General features: G+C 34.9%; 1 protein-coding gene across 1 annotated transcript in view; it reads left to right on the top strand.

Moving 5' to 3' along the window:
- Positions 1–17714, top strand: part of UBE3C (ubiquitin protein ligase E3C) — a 68160-nt gene that overhangs the window by 12309 nt on the left and 38137 nt on the right. Inside the window, exons 3-13 of the mRNA XM_056485076.1 lie at positions 867–941; positions 1579–1725; positions 2398–2513; positions 3920–4077; positions 6095–6248; positions 7016–7236; positions 7508–7662; positions 9448–9635; positions 15889–15975; positions 16600–16757; positions 17305–17537. Coding sequence (XP_056341051.1) covers positions 867–941; positions 1579–1725; positions 2398–2513; positions 3920–4077; positions 6095–6248; positions 7016–7236; positions 7508–7662; positions 9448–9635; positions 15889–15975; positions 16600–16757; positions 17305–17537 — 1692 coding nt within the window. The remainder of the gene's footprint in view (positions 1–866; positions 942–1578; positions 1726–2397; positions 2514–3919; positions 4078–6094; positions 6249–7015; positions 7237–7507; positions 7663–9447; positions 9636–15888; positions 15976–16599; positions 16758–17304; positions 17538–17714) is intronic.

The raw sequence follows: 17714 nt of genomic DNA, 5'->3' as shown, positions 1-17714 counted from the left end.
GCTTTGTAGCTCTAGATTCATGAACAACTCTTTATTTTCCCTAAGAAACTATATATGGACAGTTTTAGAAATACAATTACAGTAGCCACTTCCCATAGATGTTTATTGTAATGGGATATGCCCAGGGTGTTGTCAAGGAGCCCTCCAAAAGCTCTTTCCATAGCATCTCAAGCAAGCTGGCTTTCAGTTTCTCAGAGCCATTGTAAAGGGGTGATTTTTACTACTCTTTCCACCTGCTGAGGAAGATGTTATAAAAGGATTCACTAGATATGTCTGGTTTGGAAAAGAGGCTAAGAATTTTTATTAATTTCTATATTTTGCTCCTGGGCCACAATGAGCTTTAAGCCTCATTTTCCTTGTGGCAGAAGTACTGTCTCTGAATAACTGATTTTTTTTCCCGCATCTAAACTCTGCCAGCATCATAATGCTTGTATATTATTTGAATGAAAACAAATAAGTGGGTTGTCAGTGTTTGCTGCTCTAAGCAGAAAGAGGAATGATGTCATTGAATTTGATGAATCTTTCAACATTTTTCAACATAGTATTATGACTTTGTCTAATAAAATGCATTAACAATGAAGTGATGCAAAAGAATAAAATATGTTGATTTCTGTAGTATTACATATTTACTGAGTATTAAAGATTCTTTTGCAATATTTAATGGTAAATTTGCATTTAAGAACATAAAAAGCATTCTCATTGATTTATGTATATTGGGTACAGACATTAAAATAATTAATTTTACTAATGATTACTGCCTAATTTTCATTAAAAAGTCATATTGTATGCAAATATATTTGATAAAATGATAGAAATTAGAGTCAGTCCTATGGTGTTGATTTCAGTTTTCTTGCTTTGTTTTACAGGAAGAAAGGCGGAGGCTGAAAAATGCAATAATAATCCAGTCATTTGTAAGAGGGTACAGAGACAGAAAACATCAAGTCAGTACCTTGTTATTTAATTAGAAAGATGCTAAATAGTTTTGCTGAAGATGACACTTTCTAGTAATAAATAATTTCATTGAAAAATAATTTTGAGTATTTGAGAAAGTGGAAGTTCTTTTTTCCCTCTGGACATTTTCATTTCAAACTCAATATGTTAGTAAATGGATGTATATTCTGCAAAGCATGGATATGGCTGGACCTGAGTGGGATCCTGCAATGTGTTTTTTTTAGCTGATAAATTGGATTAAAAACATTAGGTATTAAGAACTCTCACACACCAGTGGAGCTTTTAATTTTTTTTACAGTATTGCTAAGGCAGTAGTTTGAGTCAAGAAGTTGTTCTAAGTTACTGTTGGGTAGATTCTTCGAAGAAAGAGTTTTGTTTAAATTCATTAATTTGAGTAAACTAGACTAAAGTGTTTGATGTGATAATTCTTGATAAGCAACAGATTTGCTGCAACTGTACTTTTGGAGTTACAGAATGGAGTTATGGCTTTATGTATATTTTGATCTCTTAACAAATATGTGTTGTATCTGTTTTACTGTACAACCTGGCAGGATGGGAAGCTGAAATTTTGTATCTGTTTTAATTCATAACCATTACTGATATATTGATGCATGTTTTGTTTTTAAGTACTCTATCCAAAGAAGTGAATTTGATCGCTGTGCTAATTTGGCCCAGTCTGGAGGAGCCTTTTCTACTGCTAATGGAGGCAATTTGACTCTTTTAGTTCGCCAGTTACTCTTTTTCTACAGACAGAATGAGGATTCAAAGCGTTTGGTGAGTACTGTTACATACTTTCTTCTGCAGTACTTGCATTTTATGCACTTTTAAACCAGTCTTTCACTTGAAAGTGCACTTTTTACTGCACTCTGCTGTTTTTCATTTAGTCACAGTAACTTGAAATTAGATTTTAGAAGTGCATGTGCCCACACACATACACAGTATGTGAAATGAAGCCTTGAAAAATCCTATGTGTATTATTCACACTAAGTTTTAAAAAATAATATACTTCTATTAGGATTTTAATTTTTAGACAGTATTTCCACTTGGCCCCATGGTCATTCTTGAGGTGTTTGGGTGATATTTTTTTTCTCACTGTTCAATATTGCTGGCATATCAATTGCAAAGTCGCTGCCAGCTTCCCAAATGTATGAGTAAGTGTGACTCATAGTGGCTGTTAATAATGGACATTAAAGAATTATGGCTGTTTAATAACAAAAAAATACCAGGTGGTGTTACTTGGTCTTAACTTTGAAAGCTTAGTTCTAGTGGTTGTGGAGTTTATACTGAGTAACAATTATTTTTTTCTCAACTGAACATGATTCAATGTGAGTTTGTGTTTTGTAAGTCCTCCAAAGGTATCCACAAGAGCACTGAAATATTACTGAGTTGCCATAGATGATAGAACTTGTAATGATAACCTATAAACTTGTGCATATCTTGTTGCAGGTATGGATGTGTCAGAATTTAATTAAACAGAGTTCTCAGTTTGTTAAGCAATTGGATGGTCCAGACAGACTTACTTGCTTATTCCAAATAAAAAGACTGTTGGGGCTGTGTTGCAGGTAAGTTCTTTTTTTTCTGTGTGCTACTATGTAAAAAGTTTTCAGAAATTATGTTGGACACTTTTTTATTTCTTTTTGTAGCAAGTGAAGTATTAAATGTACATTAATTTTATGTAGAAGGACTTTATATTAAAAATGCATTGGTCATGGTATAGGATACTTGTTCTTTGTAGAACAATCAAATGTTCTTAAACTCTGTTGAATTTCAACATGTGCTTAAGGGGTGCTCTCCTAGGATAGGCCTGACATTTTCTTAACTGTTTTTATATAGTATTGGCAATATTTGTGGAAGCCAGGTTTTCTTGGGAACTGGTAGTGTTTAGATGTAATTATCTGTTCCAAGGATAATGCTTTGGATAATGTTGTTTCAAAACTAATATAATTTAATATGCCTTTTCTTACTCTTTATTTTGAATACAAGACATATTAAGCAGTTACATTATTGGCTTCAGCATTAAATTTATTATTTGTAGTGGGAAAGTCACAGGAAGGTAAATCTGTTAAGTTGACTTGAATATCAGGCAATTATTGTTATTCTTAGAAAACTACATATATTTGTTCTTATCTATAATAGGGACTAGTTACACTCTGCAGAGCTTTAAAATACTTGTTTTTTAGAAAATTGTTTCATTTAAGTAACCGAAGCTTGTGTTCTTACAGTGTGTAAATTGTGTGATAAACACTGACAAAAGATACTACAGAAGATGTGAGTGGTGGACTTTAAAGTCTGTGTGCAGTGGGACACAGCTGTGGTGTCACTGCATGGAGCTGCACATTTTCACTCCAGTGGGAGTTGTGCTTTTGTTAATGCAGCTCTTAATATGGATAGGGAAGAAAGCACATTTTTAGAACAAATGAGCCCATGTGTATCTTGCATTAAAAAATACTTTGAATTCTAAACAAGATTTTAATCATCATAATTTTTGTGGTTACTGGTAGCTGTTACATAAGCAACTTGTTGGAAGGGTGGGAATGGCTTTATTTCTAATATTTCAGCCTGTAATCAAAGATATATTGTGTTGATTATGCACATGGTGTTCCCTAGCACCTGTTCCCAGCCCGTGTTGCTCTTGGGCTTTTATGGCTTAATTTGTAATATGGTTAGTGGTACATGTTGGTAAAACATGTATTATTCTTTGCTTCTCTTCCAGTTTGTGCAGTAGACCTCCAAATTTTCAAACCACTCAGAGCAAGAATTTAGAATGCCATATTCATAGATAGCCTAAAATCAGGAATTATTATTATAAAGATGCCATCAAAAAGATGTGGCTAAACCACTGAGAGCACCTGGAAACCAAGTAGATAGGAATAAGTTACTTTATATATATATATATAAGTCACTTTTAAGGTGAATGTGTGGTAAATATGAGGAATATCTTGTTAAATAATTTTAATTTCATTTACAGGCTACTGCAGAATTGCAATGATGACAGTCTGAATGTTGCACTTCCTATGAGAATGCTTGAGGTATTTTCATCTGAGAATACGTATTTGCCTGTTTTACAAGATGTCAGCTATGTGACATCATTAATTGAACAAATTTTGCACTACATGGTTCAAAAAGGTGAGTAGCTAGGAACCAGAAGTTCTGGTAAATAATCAAAAATGGAACATCTGGAGCCCATATTGTTTAATCAAATTTTTGTCTTTACCGCAGACACAATGCATGAAGTGCTGCATACACTAATGTGTACATTAGGTGGATATTGTCCTTGTAATGAGATCATGGCTTGAGAAATTACTGCTTGATTTCTTTGGAAATTCTGTTTATAAATTGAATATTCTACTAAGTTATTTATGCAGACCTTAGCACAGATTTTGAGAGTAGGTGGATATTGCTTAACAAAAATTTTATTCCAGTACCTGTTTAATACTCTCACATGGACACACACACTGTGGCAGAACTAAGCCTCAGTTGTGTAAAAGTTGGTCATTGTGTTGCAGTACTGTTCTCTGTAAATGTTAATATTCATTATTATTCTAGGTTGGCATTACCTTTTCATCCTGCCAGCACTCAGACACCCTAGCAGAGATGGTGGCCTGGCTGTTATTTCTCTCCTACCATCATCAGCAAAACTGTTTGCTAAACTGCAGTCAGTGACACCTGTGCAAACATAGCAAAAGTTAATGAATTGGATAGTTAACACCAAAATGATGTTTAGTTGCAAAGAGACTTTATTATTCTGGGAACGTCCAAAATAAATTATTTTGCCTTTTTGGTGTGGGGGCTTGAGTTTGCAGAACTTGTGGATCATGAGGAAAGACAAAACCACTTTGAAATAAATCCCTTGGACAGCCTCTTTGGTACAAAATGCAGAAAGAGCATCTTCCAATCATTGATTATTGGAATATTTCGATATAATATTTAAAGTTCATTCCATGGACTTGACTACCTAATCCTGTTACTAAGGACTCTGTTGAAGTCACTGTGAGGAAAAAAAATTACTCTTATTGTGGCACATTTATTTTATTTGCCTTGGCATAACAAAAACTGTACGTTTGTCTCATTGGTTTTTACGTAATAAATATGTCTTCCAAAATGCATGTATTTGTTCTTTCAGTATAATGTTCTCTCCTCTCAACTGATACATGAAAGTTTGAGATTATAGAATCATAATTTTTTACTAAAATTTAGCTTTCTGATTACTTACAGTGAAAACAAAAAGAAGTGGTTTTGTGCAACTGCAGATGTTCTGTCTCCTAATTATTTTTGATGCTTAACTTATAAAGAATCTATTACCAGATTTCATTAGTTTTTGTTTTTGGATTTAATTTGCCTTCCATGTATGTCTGGTCAGCATTGCTAAGTCATTTCTTTATAGGGACTTCCACTGTGACAAGTTAGGTGGTCCCTGAGAAGGGTTTTTAGACTGGACTCTCAATGATGTGACACTGTTTATGCATTTACAGTGTTCCTGTAATTGTGGAACTTGTGTCTTAGTTTGGGAGTTCATTGAGCATGAAGGAAGTTGGTTTAAGAAGAATGAAATCACATGGTTCCATTTGTGCTTCAGAGAGACAAAAATAAATTGCTTTCTTTATGGCGTGGGTAACAATGCATTTTATCACTGTCTGAGGAAGCCCTGTTCTGGAAATAGTGATTGTATTCTTCAGCCTGCTAAGGCAAGCTGATCACAAAATTAGGACATTCTGCCAGCAGGCCTCTTGCCTGCATGATGCAGTCATGTTTGGGGGTAGAGTGAAAAATTGTTCATTTATGAAAGAGTGGAAGGACAACATGACTAGAGTCACTTCAAGGAGAACATCTTTTTCATAAATCATTATTTAAAGAAATCTAATTACTTCATCAGCAAGAGTTGATTGATCTTTGAAAATCAAACTGACTTTGAATATGGTTATCTATGGATGATTTTATAATGTGATGTTTTCAAAGAGATTGCTGGTATAGCCTGTTAATTATGTGAGTGTGACTTGGACTATTGTAAAATGTCTTCCTAAGTCAAGCTTCATGTAATGAATTCTAAATTATTTTTCAACTTAATTTGTATTGTTTTATATGGAAAAGAAGAAAAAAAATACTGTGTTTAAGAGTGGTGTTTTTTTTTTTCTTCACCTTGCAGGCTACTACAAGTCTCTTTATTTGTTAATTAACAATAAGCTTCCCTCAAGTATTGAGTATTCTGATGTTTCTCGTGTCCCTATTGCAAAAATACTTCTGGAGAATGTTCTGAAGCCATTGCACTTTACATATAGCTCCTGCCCAGAAGGTGCAAGGTAAACAAAGATAATATTAAACATTTGTGTACTCACTTGCTATAGTCAGAGGTGCAGTTTGTTGTTGTCCAGTGTCCAGCCGTTCTTGCAGTGCAGTTTGTTGATTTATTTGTACAGTAATGATTTTTGGTAACACTGTACATCACTGAAGCAATGTAGTTTCAGGTGTGTTTAAGAAAAAGGCAATAAAATGCTGAATGCTGCAATAAACAGAGCACAGAGAATAGCAGGTATCACAGTACACAGGAATGAGGGTGTGGAAAATTTAGATGAGAGGAGAGATGAAGCTAAGGGTAGATGAAAAGAGTTTTAGAGTTCAAAAGAACTTTGTGACAGATGGGCAGAGGTTTATGGAGAGAAATTACCAAGGCAGCTTACAAGCAGAAGGAGTCAGGTATGTAGACAGGTTGTATTTTTTTGTTTTTGTTTTTTGTTACAGTAGAATTTTGTGTCAAAGGGGTTTTTGAGATGTGGTTTTTTTGTCAATATTATAAAAATGTATTTAACTTCAGAATAGTTTTCTTTGAGTTCATAAAAAGTTTAAAGGGTAGAATTGCATGTAAGAGCATCAGGAAGAGGATTTAGTGTAAGAAGTTAATTTTTGAGAAATCTGAGGAATTTGATGTACTAGGATAGAATTAATGGAGCATCTTTGCAGTCCTTTTGATGGATGTGTTCATACTTGCAAAATGATCTATTATTCCATTGGTATAATTGTAGGAGATTTTGCTTGTGTTTTCCATAGCAACAATTTTTCTTCCTTTCAGGCAGCAGATTTTTGTAGCCTTCACAGAGGAGTTTCTGGCAGCACCTTTTACAGATCAAATATTCCATTTCATCATTCCAGCGCTTGCTGATGTGCAGACTATTTTCCCTTATGAACTCTTTCTGAATGCACTATTATTAGCAGAAAGTGGATATTCAAGAAGAAGTGATCAAGCCCCATGGCTTTTCTACTTTGTGTTAACAGTTGGAGAAACATATTTGGGTGAGCAAGCTGAGTGAACAATTTGTTATTTTTTTCATGTTGAAATTAATATGTTATGTATTTCCGTGGTTCATTCCCAAATAAAAAGGACAATTTGTGGATAAAAGTGTTGGAGAGATCTGTTACCTCTTCTTACCCTTTTCATCATAAAAATGCACTAATTAGATAAGATCTGGTGTAACTTGTTTTGGTCAGGTATTTCTGGTAAAATATTTTTCATAGCACAGTGTGATCTCACTGATGATTTTTTCTTTCAATGTGTGTGCTGTAGGATCTCTATCAGAGGAAGGACTTCTTGTGTATTTGAGGGTACTCCAAACTTTTCTCTCTCAGCTGCCTGTGTCTGCTGCTGGTACAAATTGTCAAGATGCAAACAGTGATTCTGAAGATGAGGATGAAGAGATCAGTAAAATGACAACTACACTGGTAAGTAGTGAATGGATTTGTACAGCAGCAGCACCAGCAAAGACAGGCAAAAACGTGATCACTCCAAGTCTAGTATTTTTCTATAGGTGTAGAAGGGAGCCTGTTTGCTTCTTAAAAATTGATGATTATTCACTGCAAGCAATTGGAACTGATTGCTTACATTAAAGGAAACTCCTTACTATAATAATAGATCCTAAACTACAGATAGTGTCTGTGAAACTACAAAGCTTTTATTTAAAAAAAGGCTTAAAATTGCCTTTTTACATTTGTATTTTGCAGAGATTTTGTTACTCTCTGTATTCTTAGGTCCATGATGATGCTGAGATATCATGAAATACACTGATACTCCAATTTAGTATTTTCATTTTTTTTTCTCATGGAAATAACTACAAGTTTAACTACAGTCTTCATCATGTAGAATAGGTCTGTATATACTCACTATCTCAAAAGCCCTCAAAGGGAAACACCTGCTTTTTGCAATAATACATAGAGAGACTGTTACAAATAGAACTTCACTATAGTTTCAACTTATAAACAGAATAAATCTGTGCTAACTTTAGCCTACTACTACTCATATCAAGGCTTTGACTAACCAAAGTTGGACAAATATAAATTCAGCAGTTTCTTACTGGCCTTTATGTAACCTTTCAGAAGATGCAGCTATTCAAAGGACTTAGTGTGCATGCTTTTCTTCTAGAATGTGAGAAATTTCACCATATTTAAAGTTCATTAAAACAAAAACTTAGGAAGAGCCATGCTGTCAGGGAGCACTTGCAGCATTTGACTTGAGTGTTTTTAGATGCTGCATGTTACTGTCACACCAAAATCTTTACCAGCATAATGTGAATAATATACTCAATTTGCCAGGCACATACACTGTGTGCAATGTGAATACTGGCAGATTCTACTTGAGGCTTAGAGATAGGAGATGCTTAAGAGATGACTTGGTAAAAACAAAGCAGTAATTTCCGTTCACAGATAAGTTACACTAATTCATAAATTAGAAAAAAAATCTGCCCTGAGGAGGCTTTATATAAATAATAATATTTATTGAAATATGTTTTTTTGTGTGTTTCTCCTGTGATTTTTTTGTATGTATTCTATATTTTCATGCATGCCTATCTTAAAAAAAATAAGAAAAGGTGAGCGGGTGGGGAACCCCTCTTTCTTGAACATTTATAGCTAGTTAACTTGTGTCCTTCAGTGAACCTGACAGCTTTGATCAGTTGGGGGCAAGATAAAGATAGGAAATTAGGAGAAGAAAATGTTGAAGTGGACTCAGTTGTATGCCAAGAGAAAGCATTCCTCATCACACACTGCTGGTACTACCCAGACATGTAGCGACCACCCTGAACTTTGTTGTTATTTGTTAACCCAAGAATTGTGAATGTAAAAATACTCCTTGTAAAGGACTTTAGAGTCAATATCCATTTCTGGGTTTCATATCCCATGCCGACTGATGATGGAGAAGAGATGATTGTTCACGTTTCATGCCAGTAAATGATTTTGCCTAATTGTATGCAAGTGTTGCAGAGCATACTTACAGTAAAGGCAGTATTTCCACTGGCCTCAGTGAAGGATGGATACCAAAGCACAACATTTGCGTGCCTGGGGCCCTGGCTCTTGGGTCTGATATTTTAAAGACTTAGATATACATATGTGCTTCTGTTTTATTTATTGTACAAGAAAACTTCATTCTAGTTAAATTTCGAAGTATTTTTTTTTATAGAAAAGGGGTATAATTAAAAAAAATTATAAGTAAACTTTCCTTTGATGTGTTTGTAGGGTGATGGGAGAATATCAGTCCAGTACATAACTGAGGAGTGCCTCAAGAAATTGGACACAAAGCAGCAGACAAACACTCTGCTGAACATGGTTTGGAGAGATTCAGCCAGTGAAGAGGTCTTTACCCTGATGGCATCAATCTGCCACACGCTTATGGTACAACACCGAATGATGGTGCCAAAAGTCAGGCAAGTAGAAATAATAGTCATCTTGAGCTGTAGTATATCCAAAATCAGTTTTCTTAGACTTGTTTTAAATTCCTTGTGGGGTTTTTTCTGTATTTTCTTTTACAACTAGCTGAAATAAATTAGAATTTAAACAGTACTCCAGACAAACCAAAGAGTGGATTTTTTGTTTCTTACTTTTCTTGCTGTTTACTATGCCCTCTCAAGATTCTAGTAAGCATTTTATCTGTTCCTTTGCTCAGAGGCAGTGTTAAGAGTCAATCTAGTAGAAATGGGACTACCTTGTTTTTAAAACATTCAGTGCTATGAATTCCCCAGTCTCTCTGGCTAGCTGAGCAGTGAAACCAACTTGTTTGCACCCTTCTTTAATACATTCCAAAATATCTTGCTACAAATTAAAATAATTCCTAAATATTGAAAATTGCTATTGTTTGGGAAGGGTTTGGCACCTGAGATGAAAATAAAGGACATTTTCATTTGTGCAGTATTTTTTTACAAAGACTGCAAACCACAAATGTCAGAAAAATGGGAGAAGATTTTTTACCTTTTTATTATCAGACTGAGACCCATAAGAATTAACACTGTTCTGGTGCAAGTAGTTTTGAGTACCTATGTAGTTGCTGGTAGTAAAGTAAGTATTTAGGGAATGTTGTAAATATAATTCAAACTGCATTGTAAACAGTGATACAGAAAACTAATTTAGTGCTATCTTAGCCCAATGGTGTTTATAGCTGCTAGAGGAAGTAAGATGTCAGTGAAACTGTGATTGCTCGATTAGGGTAATTAGTTCTTTGTAGACTAATTGCATTAGAGCAGGATGTGAGACCTGAAGATCATAGCAGCAGTTGAATTAGTGTGCCAGCTTTATTGTTGCAAGTAGTACATTGCCTTGGATAGTAATTACTGAGCTTAAATGCATCACTGCTTTGACTGGAGGCTTGCTGTTGAACTGTGTGGAAAAGGGTGTTTAATGAATAAAGAAGTCACTGCACTTTAATTGTATGAGTATGGCATCTATTTCCTCTGAGAAGCTCTGTTGGGTCTTTGCAGTTATTTGTGATAACAAGCTCTTTACACATCAGATAAATTCAGGAGTTATGAAAGTTCTATATAGCATCTTCTAGTAGAAAATAATTTACAAATTGTGATTTTTGAATGGCTGAATTTTAGAAATAAGTAGCAGATACTAAGATTTCTATCAATGATACCAGTGCCATTACTTTCATGGTCAAAATGAACTTAATTTATGCAGATACTTGATAATTTAAAGTAGACATTTAATTACTAGTTCTGACTTAGAAGTCATCTGTAAGTGCTGGGTTTGCCAAGGATCATCATTTCAGCAGGTGTTAGTCTTTTGTCCTATTCTCATTGCATTTCAGACCTGACCTAGGTTACCAAGCAGCTGTTCTAAACATAATTTTTGAGTGTTTTTTGAAGGACAGATTTTGCTTGTTTGTGGAATTTAAAGTATTTTGAAAGATGCTACACCTGCTTTGAAGCCTTTAAACTTTTAAAGCTTAATATCCAGAGTGAAGTATATCTACTTAATAAAGCCATGTAGAAATAGTTAAACAAAAATAATTTATCTCGAATTATTTTTAATATATTCTAAGAGCTTAATAGTGCTCTTTTATTTCATGTTTGGAATCATAATGGGTTCAAATGGTTTAAGATAGGAGTTGTTAAAAAGACTTCGTTTATTTAATTGCATATACATCTGTAATATAAAATAATGATAAAAACCTAGGAGCTTCAAATCTGAAAAATTAGATGATAAATAGAGTAATAATTGAAAATAATTTTTCAATAACAAGAAAATTGGACAGGTTTTAGAAGGGAGCAAATGGCAAATATCTCAGTATTTTTTAATAGTTGTGAGGTTTTTCCCTTCTGGGACAAAGATGGGAATTTCAGAATATAGACTTATTTCACTCTCTTATTTCACTCTGAATGCCTTTTTTATTTTCACTTGAGGCTTCTCAGTACTTTTATAATTTGACTGATGATGGTGATATTGTGGTGTTAGGAACATTGGTGTTGCTGAATCAGCTCAGTATTTTCCTTGGTTTTGCAACAGAGACCAAGACCAAAACAAGATACCCACCTGTATAATGTAGTTTTGAAAGGAGGAAGCCTGTAAAGTTATTTTCTGATGCTCTGTACAGGGTGGTGGGATCCAGAGGTGGATAACTGAAAAATCACATTGCTTTGGGTTAGTTATTAGGAATTTTGATGAACTCTGAATTATTCTGGAAATATGCAATCAAGCCAAATTAAAGAAGAAAGTCACAATACAAGAAAAACCTGATTGTAGCCTGTGTTCAGTGACCTGGATTAGAGGTGTAAAATTAAATCCTGATTGTAAAAGAAGCCATTATGAGTTCTGCTTGTTTTCAAAAAGGGTGGGGCATTAATATTTTCATTATGATGTTGATATACATTATTGAATGCAGTTATTAAAAAAAAGGAGAAAACTTGCGTCTTGAACTATGGTTCTCAAAGAGAGACTTGCAAGACGTTTTTCATTAAAAAAAACTTTTATTTAAATAGTAAGTTCTGTTTCTATAAAATATTTTGGAGTGTATTTTAATACCTTAGCCTTCCTTTTTATTAGAGCTGAGTATTCAATGGTGATGGAAGCTGTGCTGGTACTGGGATGTCTGTTGCTGCCTATCAGTGCTGCTGAGTTCACTTGCCTTGGGTTAGTTAACAGCTCCATATTCACTGTTCATCACTGCTGCTAATTACTGTAACATTGCTCCTCTTAGCCTGTGCTTCAGAATTGTTTGGCAGATGCCACTCTGGTGTGATCTGAGCAGCCTGTTTTCATATGTGTGCTGAGATACCCAGGCTTTACCTGGGGCTGAAGGGGTCATTCTTTTGGCAACGTTCTGACTCTGCTGTCTCTGACTCTGTTTTTCTTAAGGCCATAATCATTGTATATGCAGTTTTAACCTTCGTTTTTTAAGCTTTGCTTTATGTTCTTGGTCCAGTACAAGCAGAGGTAGAAGCATAAAGCAGCCTCAAGAGCAGGGCAGTTCATTCACCAATGGCTGTGCTGCTGTCTCATACCTGTGACACCTCACAGTTCTGCAGTGACAGAATCCGCTGCCCTGGCAGCAGTGACCTGTCGCAGGCTGTGTGAGCTCCTCTCATTCTGCTGGATTCTCTTCATTAACTTAAATGGTCTCAGTGGGAAACTGGGCCCAATTTATGACCTAGACTGAAAATCTTGCCTTTAACTAATTAACTTGTAGTGGTGCCTCAGCTAAATTAAGCTTAATGGGTCATTTAATCTGTCCCATTGCACAGGAGGAATTTGACACTTTTTTTAAACCAGAGGTGCCCAAAATGCTATTCTGGCAAGTAGACATAAATCATGTGGCCTTTGTGGACAATTAGATACCTAGAGAGAGAAACAAGGTTCTAAATAAATGATCGTTATGTACTTACTTTTGGGAACAGATAATTTAATTTAGTATGATTAAAATTGATACTTAACAGGAATCACCGAAGTGAATTTAACCTCTGTCACAGCCTGAGGCTGAGGCAGTGTGTGTTTTTGCACTTGAAAGAAGTTTATCCTTTCTGGTAGCAGAGAAATGTTTCTTTCTTCCAAATGACGGTGCTGAATCTTAATATTGGACTTTAAAAATCTGTTAATGAATCCATTACATAAAACATGTATAATGATCTCATAATAAAGATGTTGGTGGCATTCAGTGAGATTTTCAAGAAAATGCAAAACCTCCAGATATGAGGAGTTTAAACTAGCTGCTTAGGTTGTTTTTAGAATAGTGCAAATATTGAAAATAAACCCCTGAATTAGATCTTACAACTTTACATAGAAATCAAAATGTCTGTAATATTTTTTATTTCTAGTTTTTGGTTTTTTTTTTTGTGTGGATCTTTTTTTTTCTGTAAAAGAAAATGTGGTCAAGGCTGTATGGACACTCAAGCTTTATATTAGCTGATCTCTGAACTTTTTGGAGTCATAAGGCTTTTTCCTCAGGAGATATAAGTCATCCCTGTATTCTTCCACAATTTATCAGGAATTCTTTCACTGTGTCATTTTAATGTAGCTCTACCTGGAAAGGGTGTTTTTAAGCAGATGAACATTTTCTCTGCCAAGGAAAAAGACCAAATAAAGTAGATTTTGACTTACTTAAATTCTCAAAGTTTTAATTTTTTACTTAATTTTTTTTTTTTTTGCTTTTTCACAGTCCTTTTTTTTTTTTTTTGTCAATGTGGAACCAAAAGGTTTGGAACTTTATTACAGCAAATTTTGTGTAGATACAACTTTCCAAAAGCATCCTTATATTTTGTGGTGGGTTTCTTTTTTGTATTTTTTGGTTACAGTTGTGGCTTTCAACTTTGGAAGCCAGTTTCTGTACTTGGAGTGGGAAGGTAGATTTTTTTTCTGCCATTTTTACTTTAGCAATGGGTTAAATTTCAGGTGAATCTAGCAATGCAAATCTCTTGTAACACATGGCCCAATTCACCATTCTCTGTTCAGTTTGCAGTTCTATGTTTGTTTTCTGGTCACAGTGTGGGAGCTTTAGAATGGAAGCTTTAGAACTGATGAATTAATTTGCTTCATATTTACAGTTATTTCATCTTAATGAAACGGGTTGGTGGTACCATCTTTTACCAAATGTGCATTTTTGTACTTAAATGGATTTTCAGGAAAGGGAAATGTGAAAGTTAAATGCATTTAGCATTTCTGGAACTGAGCCATGAAACAGAGCAGTTGGTACAATTGGCTGCCTGAATCACGGATACAGAATAAAAATGGCTAAAACTTAGCAAAGGTTATTATTATAAGCTCTTAAGGTTTGTCCTTTTTTCCCCTTCATTACTGCTGAATATTGCTAGAATGAAAAAATGTATTACATTATGATAGGTTCATTGTCCATAATGTTTGCTCATTTCTGCTCAAACTGTTACATAATTTCCAGGGATGATTGTGAAATTCAGTTTTTGCTTGGAAGCTGTGTGAGACCTGAAGGCAAGGTGCCAAATTACTTTTCATTTTAAATATGAGCCTGACTGAAGGTCACTGAGGAAAGTTCTCATTTCGGAAACCAAGACATCTGAGCTATCATTCAGATATTTAAACATTAAAATACAAATCCTTATTCTAAATTACCTAGGTATGATAAGGCTGTCCTTACATATTAATGCATAATTTTCGCCAAATGTCAAAATAATGTGATTTTAGAAGGGAATAGAATTCTCATGTATCAAATTCAGGTTGAATTTTTTTTAAAAAAACACGTAGTTAAAGTAGAACTTAATGTAACAGCAAAGCTTATCTTAAACTGGCATTAGCTTCAGTTGCTTCAAATTTGACTTGGACTTGGTATGTGCAATTTCTGTGAAATAAGTGAAGCTCCCAACTTTTAAAGGTACTGATGTATGCATTTAAAATTCAAAGAGGCACACTGCAAACTCAAGGTTACTTGTTTCATTTCCCATTTTCCTGCATGGCCCTGCTCTATTTCCAAAACTCCCTGTACCTGTGAAACAACCATTGTGATAAGTGAGGAGTTCTGCCCTCCTCATGCTGCTTTATCCTGGCACAGATCCTTGTCTGTGCAGCTGGATCCGGGGGATGCAGGTGAGCTGGGAGCCCCAGGAAGGGACCAGCTGTGGGGTCAGGATTGAGGCTGTGCTGGTGGGAGGGAGCAGGAGGAGCAGCCAGGACCCAGGGACCTCTGTACTGGTTTGTGAGAGGGTGTGTAGGTGTTCTTGTGTGGGAGTTAAACCATTCTCCAATGTTTTGAAGTTCTTTATTTGATACTTCTGACATAAATGAAGGTATTTCAATCTACCTTTTGCAAAAAATTGCTGTGTTAGTGTCAGAAGAACCACAGAAGTGACCTGTTAACTAGTTTGGTGTAATTTTCTATGTTAGAATTTTAAAAGTCCCAGATCATTAATTCAGTGTTATGTTATTTTTATTATATATTTATATGTTGAATTGTGTGGAAGACTGGAAATGTGGTTTTATTTTGTGTAGTTTGTTGCTGATTTAATGAAAACTTATTTTTGGTATAAGGTTTTATATGGTTGGTTTTCAGCTTTTGGGTCTTTCACCAGATTTGATCCAAATAAGACCCTTCATCTTGAATATGTAAATTTAAATTGGTAATTTCTGAGAAATGCCTGACAGAAAAGTTCTTATAGAAACATTGTGGTTTTTAAGTACAGTATTTTGGAAGACACAATTCATTTGAACTTCTTCTTGCAGGCTTCTTTATAGTTTAGCCTTTAATGCCAGATTCCTGAGGCATCTTTGGTATTTGATATCTTCAATGACTACACGAATGATTACAGGGTATGTATTGTGCCATTTCTGGAACTGATTTTGTTAAAATAGAGCATATCTACTGAAAAGAGAATGGGACAATTAGAGATACATACCTCCTGTGATTTCGTAAAACTGAGCAAAATCTGGGAAATCAGACAGAATAAAGAAAACACTTACTTAAAATGAGCCGAACATTTTATAGTTCTTGGAGTGCTTACAAGCATCAGTGTAACAAACACTGAAGCCCCAGGTTGTTCATCCCAAGAGTGTGAATTTTATCTCACATTCTCTGACTAGCCCAAAAATAGATGGTGGCAGAGCCATTTTACTGGGAGCTGAGGCACTGAACCTACAGATGTGTTCAGTGCTGACATGCAGAGAATTATTCTATTTGTGTCTCCTAAGTATCTGCAGTTTGTATTAATTAATGCCCAAGTTTGTTTGTCATGGGAGACACTGAGGTACCAGTCACAAGAGCTTCTGAAGAGTAACTATTTTCCAAAAATTGGTAATAATAGTTATTTAACTGAAAACACCATTTTTATATTGCTGTTGGAGCTACTACTGTATTCTTTTACTAGAATGCTGAAGGTGGTACTTTATAGAGTGTTTTATTAACCCTCTCTTTTACACTGCATTTTGTATTTTAAGGTCTATGGTGCCACTCCTTCAAGTGATTTCAAGAGGCTCTCCAATGTCTTTAGAGGACTCCAGCCGAATTATCCCTCTCTTCTACCTTTTCAGTTCTTTGTTTAGTCACTCACTTATTTCTATTCATGATAATGAATTCTTTGGTGACCCAATAGAAGGTGAGTTTTGAACATACTAAATAGCAGTGCTTTGTAAAATGTTTTTGTGTAAGGCTGGAGAGCTCCCTGGGCAATGATTTGCTGACATCTGGGAGGAAGGAGCTTCTGGGCTGATGGTCCCCTGAGCACTCAGCTGTCAGCTGGCTCTTTTATGGTGATTGCACTTTGAAAAAAGAGAGAAAAATTAATGGTCTGTACCTTGGGAGCCCTAGCTTTATACAGGGTCTGATATGGAAGTTCTTAATCATGATAATTTTTAATGAGTTAGTGAAGAGAGCGAACTTCTTCTGGACTGAAGCTGTAGTTTAATGTATAAATTTAACGTAGCAGGAATCACAAAAGAGATCAAGGGGATATTGTAGTTAATATAATTGTGACTACACACAATCCCAAGATTTGATCTCCTTTCTAAATGTTTACTCATTCTCTTTTTGGGTGACGTTTCTTTTCTCTACCTTTAGATTATATGTGTGAATATTAAAGTTTAATTAAATAAGTGGGGTTTTTAAAAGTCATTTAAGGAAACTTAAGCTTGTGTTTCATGCAGTTGTAGGTCAAAGACAATCATCAATGATGCCTTTTACACTAGAAGAGCTTGTAATACTGTCCCGCTGCCTTCGAGATGCATGTCTAGGAATCATAAAGTTGGCTTACCCAGAAACAAAGCCAGAGGTTCGTGAGGAATATATTGCAGCATTTAGAAGTGTTGGAGTAACAAAAAACACAGAAATGCAGCAATGTATACAGACAGAACAGAAGAGGTGGATTCAGTTATTCAAGGTAAATTGAGTCAATTTTCAGAACATAGCTGAATAAAATTTTCATTATGCTGCTGAAGATATGAAATCAGATTTTTTTTTCTCTAATTTAATTGCTTTTGCAACAAGGAATATAGATTTGGGAAGATTGCTGTTTGGCAAATATGCTAAACTTCAAGTAACTAAACTGATAACTAAC

The sequence above is a fragment of the Oenanthe melanoleuca genome, chromosome 2, assembly GCF_029582105.1.
Source record: "Oenanthe melanoleuca isolate GR-GAL-2019-014 chromosome 2, OMel1.0, whole genome shotgun sequence".
NCBI classification, from domain to species: domain Eukaryota; kingdom Metazoa; phylum Chordata; class Aves; order Passeriformes; family Muscicapidae; genus Oenanthe; species Oenanthe melanoleuca.
The sequence above is the reverse complement of the archived record's forward strand: the minus strand, read 5'-3'. Positions and strand labels throughout refer to the sequence as shown.